The 15,976-nt window shown below is 43.9% G+C and overlaps 1 protein-coding gene across 1 annotated transcript in view; it reads left to right on the top strand.

The window, feature by feature from the left end:
• LOC126262469 (uncharacterized) overlaps window positions 1-15,976 on the top strand; it is a 61,927-nt gene extending 45,951 nt beyond the window's left edge. The window contains exons 2-3 of the mRNA XM_049959167.1: window positions 3,333-3,809; window positions 15,948-15,976. Coding sequence (XP_049815124.1) covers window positions 3,333-3,809; window positions 15,948-15,976 — 506 coding nt within the window. The remainder of the gene's footprint in view (window positions 1-3,332; window positions 3,810-15,947) is intronic.

Raw genomic sequence — 15,976 nt, forward strand, 5'->3', positions numbered from 1 at the left:
AACCTAAACAGCCTACTTACACTTGCTCATCCTCGTGAACGTTGCCCGTTAAGAAACGCGGTTTGTCACTTTTGTCAAAGGAAAGGACACATCCAGACTGTTTGTTTGCGTAAACGCAAGAACAATTCTAGTGCTGCCCAGCCCATGGATATTCATGTTCTTCAAAGCCAGCCCGCCCAGAAGGTCGCGTTTAAAGACTCTTCCACGGTTCGGGTGGGTAATAAACTTGTTCGCAATAAGCCACCCACCCAGCCCTCTGCTATGCGACCCAAGCGTAATTCAAACGCTGTAAAAAGTAATGTACAGACTGCAAGTGAAGCGGGAGTTGTTGTTCCACCCGCCCAACCCACGAGTTGTCGTAAGCAGCGAACACGCGCTAAACGCGCTGATTTTGTGTCTTCCGCCTCCGCTGCACCGATCCAGAGACAGTGTAATAAACTATTTGTGAAGCTACGCCTCCAGGATAAGACCTTCAATTTTCAATTAGACACTGGTGCGTCTGTGACTCTCATAAATAGTGCTACGTATGCGGCTATCGGCCGCCCTAAACTTTCAGCGGCAAAACATTCTTTGGCTACTTATAGTGGAGAACAAATTCCTGTGTTAGGTGTATGTAGCGTGCCAGCCACATTCCGTGGCAATACAAAAACAGTTTCATTCACAGTGCTCCGCGCTACAGACAGTGTAAACATTTTCGGATTAGACTGTTTTGACTTGTTTGGCCTGTCTATCCAAGACAATGTGTTGCAAATTAATTCTGTTGTTGTTCCTCAAGACAGCATAACCGATTTGTGTAAACAATACAGTGACATATTTAAAGACGAACTAGGTTGTGCTGCGAACTTTGCCGCTCATATTACGTTAAAAGATAATGCTCAGCCTCGATTTTTTCGTGCTCGTCCAGTGCCTCATGCCCTCCGGGCACCTGTAGCAGATGAACTTCGTCGTTGGCAAAACAACGGTGTTATTCAACCCGTTTCAACGAGCCAGTGGGCTTCTCCCTTAGTTATTATAAAGAAACCGTCTGGCAAGTTACGTTTGTGTGCTGATTTTAAGTCGACAGTTAATCCTCAGACTGTCATTGATTCTTTTCCTTTGCCTAGACCGGACGAGCTGATGGATAAGCTAGGGGAAGCTCGTTTCTTTTCCAAAATTGATCTCCGTGAAGCATATTTGTAATTGCCCCTCGACGAGCAATCACAACAGTATTTTGTCATAAACACGTCGTTGGGGTTGTTCCGCTTTCTGCGTTTGCCTTTTGGTTGTGCGTCAGCTCCAGCTGTTTTTCAGCGTTTTTTGTCACAACTTCTGGCTAATGTGCCATCGTGTTGCAACTATTTAGACGATATTGTTGTGTCCGGTCGGACGCCTGCTGAACATTTCCGTAATTTGGAGTGTTTGTTTACAGTGTTGTCTCAGGCAGGCCTACGTTGCAACATCGATAAATGTTCATTTTTCCTTACGGAGTTGGAGTATCTGGGACATGTTATTAATGCTCAAGGCATTCATCCCTCCCAGTCACATTTAGCAGCTATTCGTGATTTGCCCGCCCCTCGCAATCTGCATGAATTGCAAGCAGTTCTTGGCAAATTGACATATTATATTAGGTTTATACCTAATGCATCACAGATTGCTGCACCGTTGCATCGTCTCCGCCGTAAGAATGTTCCGTTTGTGTGGTCAGCTGATTGCCAATCAGCCTTTCAGCAGCTTAAAGAGGCTTTATTGAATGATCGTTGTCTGGTCCATTACGACCCTAACAAGCCTCTGGTGTTAGCTTGTGATGCCTCTTCTTTCGGCCTCGGTGCTGTGTTGTCTCACCGAGTCGGTAACACCGAACGTCCTATTGCGTTCGCATCTAAATTGCTAAACAAAGCTCAGTGTAATTATAGCCAATTGGACAAGGAAGCGTTGGCTATTGTGTTCGGTGTCACAAAATTCCACCACTACCTCTATGGTAGACCATTCTATTTAGTAACAGATCACAAGCCCCTGACGTCACTGTTTCATCCGTCTAAACCAGTTCCTCAGCGGACAGCTCAGAGACTACAACGTTGGGCTCTTTTGTTATCACAATACCAGTATGAGATACTGTATCGCCCTACAGCTCAGCATGCAAACGCTGACGCGCTTTCTAGATTGCCGATTGCTGCGGATGATGTCTTCGATTCCTCTGACGACTCTTGCCATCAGATTTACGCCGATGAGCATCAATCCCTCCGGGATTTTCCGATTGATTATCGTCAGGTGGCACGTGAGACAGCTACGGATCCTCATCTGAGTTTACTATTACGTTTTGTTCAACGTGGTTGGCCGTCCAAGGCACATATCGGATCCTGTGGTTCGTCGCTATTATCCGCAACGTCATCTGTTGTCTGTTTCGCACGGAGTTTTGCTGTTACGCACCGAGAATGACCAGCTTCGTGTAGTGGTTCCCCAAGTGCTCCAATCCAAGGTCCTCGACTTGTTGCATCAAGGTCATTGGGGAGTGGTCCGCACCAAGCAGCTTGCCCGCCGTCATTGTACATGGATCGGCATTGATAAGCAGATTACGCAGATGTCTACAGATTGTTCGACGTGTGCCGAACACCAAGCTGCTCCGCCTCAACGCTATTTTGAGTGGGCACGCCCTGCCGGTCCCTGGCAGCGAGTAGATATTGATTTCGCTGGTCCATATTGGAATTCTCGTTGGCTCATCGTGATAGATGCATTTAGTAATTTTCCGTTTGTTGTGCCCATGCAGTCTACAACGTCTGCACAAACTATACAGGCGTTGACTTCAATTTTTTGTATTGAGGGTCTTCCAGAAGTTTTAGTGTCTGACAATGGTCCACAATTTACCTCTGCTGAATTTGAAAGTTTTTGTTCTGCCAATGGCTTTCGCCATGTTCTTACTCCGCCGTTCCACCCTCAATCGAATGGTGCAGCGGAACGTTTTGAACGCACATTCAAGGATCATATGGACCGCCTTCGTGCTACGCACTCTCGTCAGCAGGCCCTCATCACGTTCCTGTCGTCGTACCGGACCACGCCACGCGACGGCCCTTCGCCTGCGGAGCTTCTCCACGGCCGTCGTCATCGCACCCTACTACGGTTGTTGCACCCCCCGGATCGACCCGCCGCTTCTGAGCATCGTACGCGTTTTCAGCGCAACGACGCCGTTTTTTTTAGAGTTTATCACGGTCGCCGTCGTTGGGAACGTGGTACCGTGATAAGTGTCCAGGGTCGCGGTTTTTATACTGTTCAAGGTGCTGTTGGGGTGCACAGGAGGCATCAGAACCAGTTGCGCCGCGCTGACCGCCCGGATTCTGCCGCTCGTTCTTTGTCCACAGATTTGGTCCGCGGCGGGTTCCAGCCGCGCCTTCCGACTTCGCTGCCGCCCCCAGGGCAGAAGCAGCAGCCGTCGCCGCTACCACGCCGACAGCCCGTCCCGTTGATGCCTCCCGCGCAGCTTCATCCGGGAGCGCCCCAGGTGGTCGCTCCGGCGCCTGCGGTCCCTCTTCAGTCGCCACCGCCTTCGGAGCTGATAGACGTCGACCCCTCAGCCGGGCCGCCTTCCCAAGCGGTGGCTGTGCAGCCTGTCCTGCAGCCGCTTTCCTTGGGCACCCCCAAGGAGTCTGACACCGCAGCGCCTTGTCCGGCGCCCACTCGGCAGCCGTTGACGCAGCGTCAGGAGACGCTGCCTCTCTTCGTGGGTCCCGACGCCCCGTCGCGTCCAGTACCAGAAGCTGCGCCCGTGGTCACAGGCGTGCACCCTGACCTCGGTTTTCAGTCGGTGTTTCCCGAGGCCCCGCGCAGCCAATGCTGGGGTGCGGACCGGGGACTGCCACCGACAACAGTCTCCGTCCCGGTCTCTTCTGCTACGCCTGCGGCCAGACCCCTCCCCCGCCGTCGACGCTCGCCACGTCATTATTCAACGACGGTGCGGCGATTTGGGGGGGAGGAGTGTTATATCCTAGCCAGTAATGCCACCCGAGCCCGCTGCCAAAAGGTTGGCAGCATCAAAGTCCGGACGCCGTCCGCATAAGCAGCGCCAGCGAGACAGGAAATCGCCGGAAGTCTGTGCGCGCCACCGCTGGCTTCTGGCTTCTTAAGCGCTGGAGTCGCGAGCGCTAGGACAGTTCTGTATTCGCCGCTCAGTTGTATACTCGCCACCGAATTGTGTACTTGCTAGTCAGTTGTGTGTTCATCGCAGCAGATTTGTTGTTGTCGTCAGCCGACGCTGACCTAGCCGCTCCGACTCGAACTAGACAGATTTCTGTAGACACGGAGTTCACTACTGTGTTCCTGTATCTTCGTTAATAAAGATAAGTACCGACTTTTATTTAATCAGAGTGTTTGGGTTTTCATCTTTCTGTTCACTGTTCCAGCGGACCGGTCGGCCCGCTATTAAAAGTGTGGCGGTGACTTCGTAAGCCGTTTCTACAGCGAATTGTTTGTCGCTACGAACGCCGCCACAAAAGTCTCTTTTATTAGACCTACGTTCTTTTCTTTTGCATGACACTTTAATGTCCTCTTACAGTAGTTCCAATTAATCACGTATAAAAATTATCGATAAATTAGTTTTTATAACTACATCAGTCAGTACATGCAGAGGATAGGTTTCTTTTACAACTAGTTTTGTCATGTCAAACAGCTGAGGCAGAACCTTTACAAATTTCTTAGCAAGCATTCGAAGTACCAGAGATACACTATTCTCTAAACACAAATGAAGATATAATATGGAAATAAAAAATGGGAAGCATTAACAAATCATCATAATGTACACATAGGAAATTGAAACTTACAAATACCTCACTAAACACAACTTTTGCCTTTCTTTCAACACACTTGTTGGTGGTCTTCAGTTAGTGTCATGAACATGTTAACCATATTTCCCATATAAACTGCTTCCAGCTGTATATGAATATTTATTTGTAGGAATATGACTGGTTTCTTTATATCAAATCACATCTTCCTGTGTACATCTGAATAATGTAAAAAATATGATCCCAAAACGAGCACCACTTCTAATAGAATAAGCTGCATGACAATCAATATGACAAGCAACACACATTGCTAAAACACTAAGCTCATAAGATGGGAAGAAGAGAGGCTCAGCCTTCTCCATATAAAATCCTGTTACCTGCAACAAGCAGGATTTAATGAATGCAATTCAACAGTTGAAAAAGACATGTTAAGACTGTGTTAACCTACAAAGTAAGAGTCCCAGCTAGTGGTGGTAGAGCCCAATAATTAAAAAACTCACATCATACCAGGAAGCAGCGAACAGAATCCCTCCAACTGCCTTGCCATACAGGGCCATACAGATAGTGAATCTTCTCACATGTGTCACAGCAGAGGGCAGTAGCGCCAACACAGGCAGAAGTGGGGAAGTAACAAACATTTCCACTTGTATTCAAAAATCATAAGACTGATTGAGAACCCGGTTACAAAACTCTCCACTCCAAACTAGAAAATATTTTACAAAAATATGTGGGTAGAACAAAGTATGCCAGACACAAGAAAATTTAAAGAAATGTCCAGGACCAATATGAGGCAGTCAATAAACCATGGCTTTATATCCTTGAAAGCAATGGAAGATGGACAGTACATTGTAGTGCCTTAACTCCACCTGATTATTAATGGTATGTTGATGGGATACTTTTTTTTAGACTCTGCATAACGTCAATATCTTCAAGAATGTTGAAGGTCTTCCCTTATATTCTCTGTGTAACACTTAAATTATAGGCTACACCTGTAACATAGTGGCTAAAATCCTGTAACTGGTTACTTAAAGTTTATACTTTGGTTTTCCCTAAACCTAATCCCAAACCTTCAGCCAGTCTACCCCAAATACCTTGCAGAACATGTCACAACTCATCCAATATACACCAGCAGAATTTTACTTTTCACAAGTGACATTCAGTCTATGTACAAATCTTTGGCCAAGATTCTGAGGAAGTTGGCTTTATCTTCCTTTGCGCTAACTTCTTGCCTACTTTTTATAAAGTCATGCCAAAGTATGGTATCCTGTGGTACCCACTGAAATCATCTTCCCCTAATCCAATCTCTGTCGTGTGATTTCATCTCCATTTGACTCTCCCTTCTCCCAGCGAGTTCTTTTTTGCACAGTATATCCTTATTAATATTCCTTACATAACTGAAATCGTACCCATTGACATATGTGATCCAGAAATTCTGGATTTTGTGGCTCCTTCGCCTTGGGTGCATTGTGAGGGTGATAGAACATTGATCTAAAAGTTGCCATATTGGACACAAGATGTGAGATTTGAGCCATGGTGTTCAAGTCAAATTTTGCTATTGTTCGTGCCGTCTATTATTTGTCATCTTCTCTTTACGGAACTGCCACCTCGTTTTCTTATTTGATTTACTGGCGTCACTAAGTTCCTGTCTTCGCTGCCCGTGAGTGGCAGCAGCAGCGCTTATCGATAAGAGCACTGTCGTATTATCTTTGACGCCACCACTAATATTCCCGGCTCGTCTTGTGTCGGGAGTTCAATCGAGAGGACGAAGCAGTCGGGGACGGAGCCCCAGTGAGGCGCGTGCAGCCAGTACTCGTCGACCGCTGGCCACACACATGAACTGACAGAAGGAGATTGGAGCGGGAACGACCGCCAGTTGGTCGTTTGGTTGGTCGTCTCATTAAGCGACGTGTATTTGGTCTTTTGACCGTTTCTGGGCCTCGTCAGTTGGTCATCTTGCCAGACGTGGGTCGGTTCCTTCCTTGTGCAGAGACGGGAAAGAGTTACCTCTGCATGGGTGGGTCCGAGCCAGTGTGTCCAGTGTCACTGTGTTTCCGAGTTCCGAACGAACATCGAGTTGAGTCGTTCGGTCGGTCGTCTCATCAGACAACGTGTATTTGGTCGCCGACCGCTTATGGAAACTCTCTGTGTGTGTGTGTGTGGCTTGTCATTTCTCCTTGTTGTTCCATGGTGATTGGTTTTAGGATTGTCGAAGTTCTTGGTGCAAGTGTTTACGTGGAACTGTGTGTAGGTTTTGAGATTTCCGCTGAGCAGATGAATGCTGTCTGTGTACTGGAGTAGTAGTTGGTCAGTTGGGACGGAGCAGCGAGGAAGTCTCCGCGACGTGTGGTCATGCTGGGGCCACTGGCGGCGTGCACGTGTAGTCGGAGTTGTGTGGCACTAACAGCGAGGGCTGCGAAGTTCGTCGCCCACCGAACCTGCGTACTGGAGTTGAGTAATCTGTGAACCCATTATGAAACCTCAACTGCTATGACATCTCTTCGTTGATTGCTGGTTGTTGCTTCCTGGGCTGTTCCCGCAAGCAGCCATGTGATGGTGTGCTGGAGTCGGAAAAATGTTGCAGCCACATTCCTGTATTGTGTTTAACTTTTGAAATGATTACAATTTATTAGTGAAGTGCAGGGGGACACGAGAGAAGCTTCCGCGAAGGATGTGTTATTAATAACACATTAGGGCGTCCCCTGGGCAACGGCTCTAAGCTGGCAGATTCTCTCACACCAGAAGCATCACAGTAGAGCGACATAATGTCTCGAGAAAAACCGGATAGGTTCTTATCAGAACCGGCTTTGACGATCATCTCTGTGAACATAGAAGGTCTTTCGTCTTGCAAAGAACAATTGCTGAGCGAGCTTTGTCAAAAAACCAAATGTGACGTACTCTGCGTGCAAGAAACGCATAGGGGCATCCAACACCGACGCCTCAAGGTTCCAGGGATGAAACTAGTAGCAGAAAGACGGCACGCGCAATACGGGAATGCCGTGTTCACCAAACCGGATCTCCAAGTGAGGGTGGTGGATCACACTGAGGAGAGAGATATCGAGATTATCACGGTGGAATTTGGCGAATACACGATGACCTCACTGTATAAGCCCCCAGATATAGACTTCCACTTTGAACCACCAGTAAAAATCGGTAAACAGAAAACGGCTTTCATCATCGGTGATTTCAACAGCCATAGTCACGTATGGGGATATGCACAAGAAGACAAAAACGGTGAAGCCGTTCTGGCGTGGGCCGAGTTAAACCACCTGGCACTTATCCACGACAGCAAACTTCCCTCATCTTTCGACAGCGGTAGGTGGCACTGCGGATACAACCCAGAGCTCCTATTCGTCCTGTTTGCAGGAACATCCCAGGAAGCAACAATCAGCAATCAATGAAGAGATGTCACAGCAGTTGAGGTTTCATAACAGGTTCATTGATTGCGCAACTCCAGTATCCTGGTTCGGTGGGCGACGAACTTTGCAGCTCTCGCAGCTAGTGCCACACAACTCCAACCACGCGTGCACGCCACCAGCAGCCCCAGTCTGACCTCACACCACAGAAACTTCCTCGCTGCTCCGTCCCAACCGACCAACTACTACTCCAGTTCACCGACAGCATTCATCTGCTCAGCGGAAATCACATAAGCTACACACAGTTCCACATAAACACCTGCACCAAGAACTCTGAAAATCCTAAAACCAATCACCGTGCAACAACAAGGAGAAATGACAAGTCACACACACACACACTGAGTTTCCATAAGCGGTTGGCGACCAAATACACGTCGTCTAATGAGACGACCGACCGAACGACCAACCAAGGTCGTCCTCAAGTTATGAGTGTCAGCAACGGTCAGGCGAGTCTTGGCTGTCCGGAGCTCACTGCAGCTCCAACCCGACTCAACTCGATGTCCGTTCGGAACTCGGAGACACGGCGACACTGGGCACACTGGCTCTGACCCATCCATGCAGAGGTAACTCTTGCCTATCGACGACGACATCTCTGCACAAGGAAGGAACCGACCGACGTCCGACAAGATGACCAACTGACGAGGCCCAGAAACGGTCAAAAGACCAAATACACGTCGCTTAATGAGACGACCAACCGGCGGTCGTTCCCGCTCCAATCTCCTTCCGTCGGACAGTTCATGTGTGTGGCCAGCGGTCGGTAAGTACTGACTGTCCGCGCCTCACTGGCGTTCCGTCCCCGACTGCTTCGCCCTCCCGACTGAACTCCCGGCACACGACGAGCCGGAAATACTAGCGGTCGCTTCAAATATAATACGACAGTGCTCTTATCGATAAGCGCTGCTGCTGCCATTCACGGGCAGGTAAGACAGTGACGCCGGTAAATTTACTAAGAAAACGAGGCGGCAGTACCGTAAAGAGTAGATGACAAACAATAAACAGCGTGAACACGAGCCGCGAACGGCTCAGTGAGTTCACCACAATGCTCCTAAAACCACTGTTGCACTGTTCTGGCTCCGAGACACTGACAGTTATGCTGCTGAAAGATGACCTCGCCGTAAAGAAAAAATCAGCCATGAAGGTGTGCAGGTGCTTCACAGCTGTAAGCGTGTCTTCGATTTCAATCACAGGTCACATGCAACAGCAGGGAAATGTCTTCTGTAGCATAATGCTTCTCCCAACAGCACGGGTCCGTGGCACGCTACACGTTTGGAGCATCTCGATGACGGCGTTTGTGGAGACGACCATCGACCTAGTGTTGCAAAAATTTGATTCACCTGAAGATCCGACAAGTTTCCATTGATCGTCGATCGAATCCCGGTGGTTCCGTGCCCACTCCAATCGTAACTGACGATGTCGTTGGATCAACCTGCGAACATGTAGGGCTGGTTTGCTGCAGAGCTGCATTGTCAAGAATGTTCAATGAACGGTGTGCCCCGGGACACATGAGTGTGCATCAGGATTGTGCTCTTTCAGCAGAGTTGCCAACATCATCACTATCTGTCCGACTTTACAGCAGACAAGCCAACGTACCTCACGTTCTGTGAAGAGTCGTGAAGTCCAACCATTTAACGCCTAGTGGTACTTTTACTGCCCTTCTACCTCTTTCTGTAGATGCTCACTACAGTAGTACGTGAACATTCGATCAGATTCGCCGATTTCGAGATACGGGTTCACAGACTTTGCGTTATAATAATCTATCATTTGACAAAGTTCCTTATCACAGTGGATTTCCCCATTTGCAGCTCATATCTTCGTTAGGGTGATCCCCCATCTGCTGTGCTTACATACTTTTCATAGCGCGTTACGTGCCTGCAACGTTACCAGGTGGCATCCAGGCTGGCGACAGGCAGTCGTCATAAGGTTCTTGCTTATCAGTGTATGCTTCTCATGCATGAGGTATGTGCTTGTATTCCCTCGCCTTCAGTGGAGTGAGCTGCACATATACACATATTCGAAAGTACTTCTTCATGATGTAGCTTATGTCATGGAATCAGTGTGATTTGGCTGGTTTTGCATGTATTTCATGATAATTCGTGTCTCTTGGTAATTTAATAACTCATGGAACGTAAAAATATAACAACTATTTTGTTACAGAAAATAATCAAAAATAAACATTATCCTTATGACACATGTGACTGTTTGTTTTCTTGGAGAGGAATTCCGCCTTCTGCAAGACACGTTCATAGTTTTGTTTTCATCTAGGTAAGTTTCAGCCCTTTTTGTTCTGTCTTCAGGAGGTTCTTTTATTTTCGTTTTGCAAAATTGTTACATGTTAATCTTTAAAGAAACTTTAGGCACAAAATATTTACATCTGTGAAATAAGCAATTATTGTGTAATGTTTTTACATTGGTTTGCGTACAGTACAGAGCTGAGACGTGTATCACTGAGTTGAGGCAGTCTGTGTTGTTTGTTCAGATATATCTAAGGTTTCTAGTATTATAGTACATTTGGAAATAAAGTGATGTATGCATTTGTACACATAGCTCACATGCAGCTATGGGACATTTATTCTAGTAGCTTTGCGCCCACTATATAGTCGACATCTTGTAATCTCTAAACAGTAACACGTTATTTTATTTTTTGTTATGAATTTCCGACCGAGAACCACTGTGTATCGACTTGCTTTTCGTGTTGGTTAGATTTTTTTGGTGCTATGGTGTTTTTCCTTTTTTTTGTTGGGGTAACACGCTTATTTCTTTCGTTTTTGTGTTCCACATTCATTATATATTATTTCTTCCCAAGTACAGTTTTCGACGCCGCTAGGTGTTGTTGTGACTGTGTAGTGTTCATTTGTTTCGTGGCGTGTTTATTTGGGATGCGCCGCACGGATTATGAAGATTGTTGACATGTGAAGTATTTAGTTCGTGTGAATGTGTTTCCAGTATAGGGAGAGAGAGAGAGAGAGAGAGAGGGAGCTGTGGATAGGCATGTAGAGTGAATGGCGTACAACATTAACAAGATGATTACAAATGCTTTCCGTCAAATCAATGGAGTTAAGCGCTGTCGGGTGGGCTATCACGTGAAAGTGTAATCGTCTGTATCTGCCAAACGTTATTGGCGAGCGCAGAGCACTCAGCCCTTGTAAGGCAAGTTCAGGAGCTACTTGATTAAGATGTGGCATGGTCACAAATACTGACAATAGCTGGGAGAGCGATGTACTGGTTACATGTCCCTCCATACCTGCATCTAATGATTCCTATCAGCTGAGGATGACATGCCGGTTGGTCGGTATTTTTGGGGCCGCCGAGGCCCGTTCGGTTAGAGTTAGCTAGTTAGTTGTTTGGGCCAACTTACAAGACTCAGCTCAGCTGCTTTCTCCAGTCTTCGAAAAGATGAGTAGCCTCCTACAGTACTACTATGGATGCAGGCATCGTTGACTTTGATTTTTAAAACAAGTCGTTAACATACACACAAATTTAATCAGACAAGGAGTTTCACATCGACAGACATACTACTACATCGCGAAATATTCCAAATTCATTTGGAGGATGAAGGGTCTGGAAAATATAAACCGTTAACTTTTGGATTCATATCGTTTAAGCAGATCATTTTCCCTAAGGTCACAATCCTTTTTCTAAACATTTTAGCTTTTTGGCTCGAATTTCACTTTCTTTCAAATCTCTACGAAAGTTTCATTTAGAAGTAGACTTTCTCTCTCTACTGCCAGAAATTAGAAGGTTTATTAGCCTTTTGGTACATAAAATTGGGTATTAAAGAGTATGACGAAAGTGGAATATTGAAAGTGTGTTTTTGAATAGGCATCATCCATTTACAGAAATACTTCATGTGAGTTACCTTTGTGGTAAATACAAAATATTTGTAAATGAATTAAAATATAAATAAACAGAATATTCATAATGCTTATGGAATGTATGTAATGTCAGTTAAGATGTACATTTCATTTACTAATTCTAAACACCCCCAATTCAATATAAGTTATTTCATTTCAACAAAGTCTCTAAAATTTTCCTATGCCAAGTTCATTGTACTGTGGTACATAGTAGTTGCTATCGATTAGTGTTAATGTTGTATATGGAAAATTTAGTATGTAATTATGTTTATATATATGGTACTACATATAGAACTTGTGGAACATAATGGCGCCATGGATGTGAAGAACTGGAAGAATTTAGAACACCTAAACTGCATTCTCCACTATATTAGGTTTATGATGGAAGTAGAGAAAGGTGGTACATAGCCCTTCGTTGAAGTCTTTGTTCGCTGGAAAACCAATGGAAACCTCAATCACAGTATGTACAGGAAACATACACACATGGATCAGTATCTGGACGCTATTAGCCACCACCATCTAGCACAAAAACGTGGCGTCCTGAACACTCTCAGTAACTGTGCTAAGGTCGTCTCAGACGCTGAAGATCTGCCACTAGAACCAAGCCCTCTTTTAAAAGTCTTCTGGGGAAATGGCTAGAGTCACCGCCAGGTATCAGAGGTAATTTCTGGTGAGACACGAAGGGTAAACATCACCGAAGAAGGCAACAAGAAACTACATTTCTATGATAAAATGTCGGGAAAGATTATCAGTCTCTGATGAGACACAACATCTCATTATTGTTCGAGCTCCAGTGAAAACACAATAACTCAAGAGACCTATGAAGGACGATCTAGGACTTAGAACGCCTTGAGTGTACCATATATCGTATCAGTGTGGCTGCTACTATATCAGCCAAATAGTACATGCTGTGGAGCAATGCCAGATGGAACACGAGAGGTGCTTATGCCTATGCTATCCTGAAAAATTAGCTATGGCAGAACATGCTTTAGAAAAATGACTCCAAATTCTATTCAATGAAAAATCTGTCATTATGAGGATGAAAGGATTGTTGGATAGCGTTATAAAACAAGTGGCTGAAATAAAAATATCTGAAACAACGGCGGTTTGCATTTCAGCACAGCGTGGGACCTAGCCATCACAAGGTTGAAGCTGCCATGGTGGATATGGGGTGTAAACATTACCACAACTGGTGAGGGAGAGGGCAGCAGGGATGTTGCAGCCAGTAGTGGAGCTCTGTGACAGTGAGACAACAGTGACTCAGCAGTCGTTTATCACTTTCCTAGGACAGCTCAGTCGAAAGCTCGTGGGATTTTAACCATTTGACATGGCTGGAAGTCTGAGAATATTTTATTGATTCATATCGCTGTGAGACCATGCATTTATAGATTTTATTCTATGTAATAAGAAATATTTGCTTGATAACAAATATCAACAAATATACATTTTTTGTTGTATTGATTCAGTTGCTCATTCTCTTTCCCTTCAGGGGACTCTTTCTTTCCCTATCCCACTTTCACCGATTTTCGAAAGATTTCCAAAGACTGGGTGAGTTTTGTTAAACAGCCAGGGGAAAAGAAAATAAGATGTTACTTTCAGATCTCTTCTTGGACAGATCTCAATCTAAATTATCTTCAATGAGGAATTTTCATCCACATTTATAATAAAAAATGTGGCACTAAAAACATGGTTTCTTAATATTTCGCTGTATTCTCAGGGAAAGCACGGTATTATCTGTTTAACAAATAATTATGAATACTGTTTTCCTGTGAGCGTGTCTTTCCTAACTTAATTGTGTTTCTTAAGTGGTCAAGATAATGTTTTGCCATAGGACCAAGAAGATAATGTTGTTATGAGTAATATCATTCTTCACATTTTACGATTTCATCTATTAGTAGTAGTTTTTTCTAATGAGATTTGTCACATCATTTGTCATTAGTTAATTTGTTAGTGAAGTGTACTTAACTAATTCACTTTTACTTATCTGTATTTCTGTACCTCAAAACTCTTGGTATTCGCTGTGGTTTTTATATTTTTAGTGATTGTTTTGCAGAGTTAAGTTTTTGTTCCTACTCATCTGTCTACTCATCACTTGCAAACGTCATCCTACGCCAAGAAATACGCATTAAGGACTAAGATGTTTTTAAGAAACAGTATGAACTAAATGTTCCAAATTTCTCATATTGTTATTGAGTGGTAAAGAGTAATATATGGGAAACGTTTTCGTTTCTTGGTTAAATATTTCTGTTCGCATTTTTAATGATATTAGTGAAATTAAAATCTATGTAATTAGCACTCATTTACAAATAAAACTTATTTTATGAAACATAATATTTATGCTACAACTCTAAAATGTGATACAGATATATGTGCCTTGTTGATCAAATTATAACAGTGATACATGTTATGCAATAACACTTAATCCAGATAAAAATCTCACAGCCAGTATCAAACAGATTAGGCAATGAAATAGACAGGATTCAAATTAAGGAGACAAAATTTTCAAATAGCTTTCCAGTCGCCGATATCTAAATTTTCTACATTGCTGTTAAGTATTTTTTGGAGAACATTTAAATGGTTTCTCCGAAAAAAAATGTAGCCAATGTTAGCCCCCAATATTCAGATCATTCATTAGTCATTATCTAACAATATGGATGACGATTTCATGTATACTGCAGCAGTCTTTTCTTTTTCCCAGCAATTTTTGATGACATCTGAGCCAAAGTATTTGAAAAAGAGCTTTATATTAACATCTGTGTCACATGAAACTAAAGATAGATCTGCAAATACACAGCTGGCCATTAATATTGTCACCATCATGAAGGCGTTATTCAACAATCCCCAAACATGTCAAGCAGTGTACTAAATGGTTGGATATGCAAGTGATTAACATCTTAGCGTATCTATACAAAGTAGGCAGGAATAATTCTACTTACATTCTGTATATAAGGAGAGAATACACAATAAGTTTCTCATTCAGAAAGCATATTTCAATGTTGTTTGGTAGTGAGAAAATCGTGTTATGCCTCGTTTAAAAAGGAAAAAGTGTACAGCTCGAGCTGTCGCCTGTAACACATATCCAGGGCAGCAAGTTACTTATTCAGCTTCTCCTTTGTTTTTATAGAAGTGCACCTTGCTTAAATTATGCATTCTTTCTATTTAAGAGGTTTATTATGGTGAATTGTAAGTGTATATTCAGGCAATTCGTTGCATACTAGTTGCTCATTTGTTTGATGTGAACACTTGTTTGGTTCAGCCTAGTTAGTCATTTGGTCTGGTTCCAGTTGTCGCCTGTGACATGTCTCCATGGCAGCAAACTGTGTATTTAGTTTTTCCTATGTTTTCTAAGTAGTATATGAGGAGCAACTCTTCAAAATGCATTTTGTTCACTGGTGGACAAAATTGCGTTTGATATGAAATCCGGTATTTTATCACCTGCTCTACACACTCCTGCAATCAGATTGTGTCCAAACGCATTTTAACACCTTCAAAAAGAGCGCTGAAAAGTTGCAGATGCAACAAATAGTATTTTGTCCTCTAGTATGATTGAATCAAACTGCGTAAAGTCCAACAGTTGCCTTTATTTTGTTTTGTTAAGCTATGTTGGCTACAATGTAAGACTGGTGGCCTAAAACGAACCCTTTGACTCACCAACAGTGACCAGTTAATATTGGATTTCAGTATCACAGCACTGTTGTGTAGACTTACAGAAGTCAGACGTAAAAACGTTGTTATGCTAAGATGGAGAATATTATAACGAGTGAATGAGTGACTGTTGGAGAGGAAATGAATCAAGAAAGAATCAAAAAGGAAATTAGAGTATGAAATCAGATAAGAGTAAAGAGTAATAAAATTACTGCTATTGCAGAGCTATACAAATTAATCTATTTTTACTGACCTGTATAATTATTTCTATTGTAATTTTTTATTGTCAGATACTGGGATAAGGATCCTCATCTCATGA

Source organism: Schistocerca nitens, chromosome 1 (genome assembly GCF_023898315.1).
Source record: "Schistocerca nitens isolate TAMUIC-IGC-003100 chromosome 1, iqSchNite1.1, whole genome shotgun sequence".
Classification (NCBI taxonomy): domain Eukaryota; kingdom Metazoa; phylum Arthropoda; class Insecta; order Orthoptera; family Acrididae; genus Schistocerca; species Schistocerca nitens.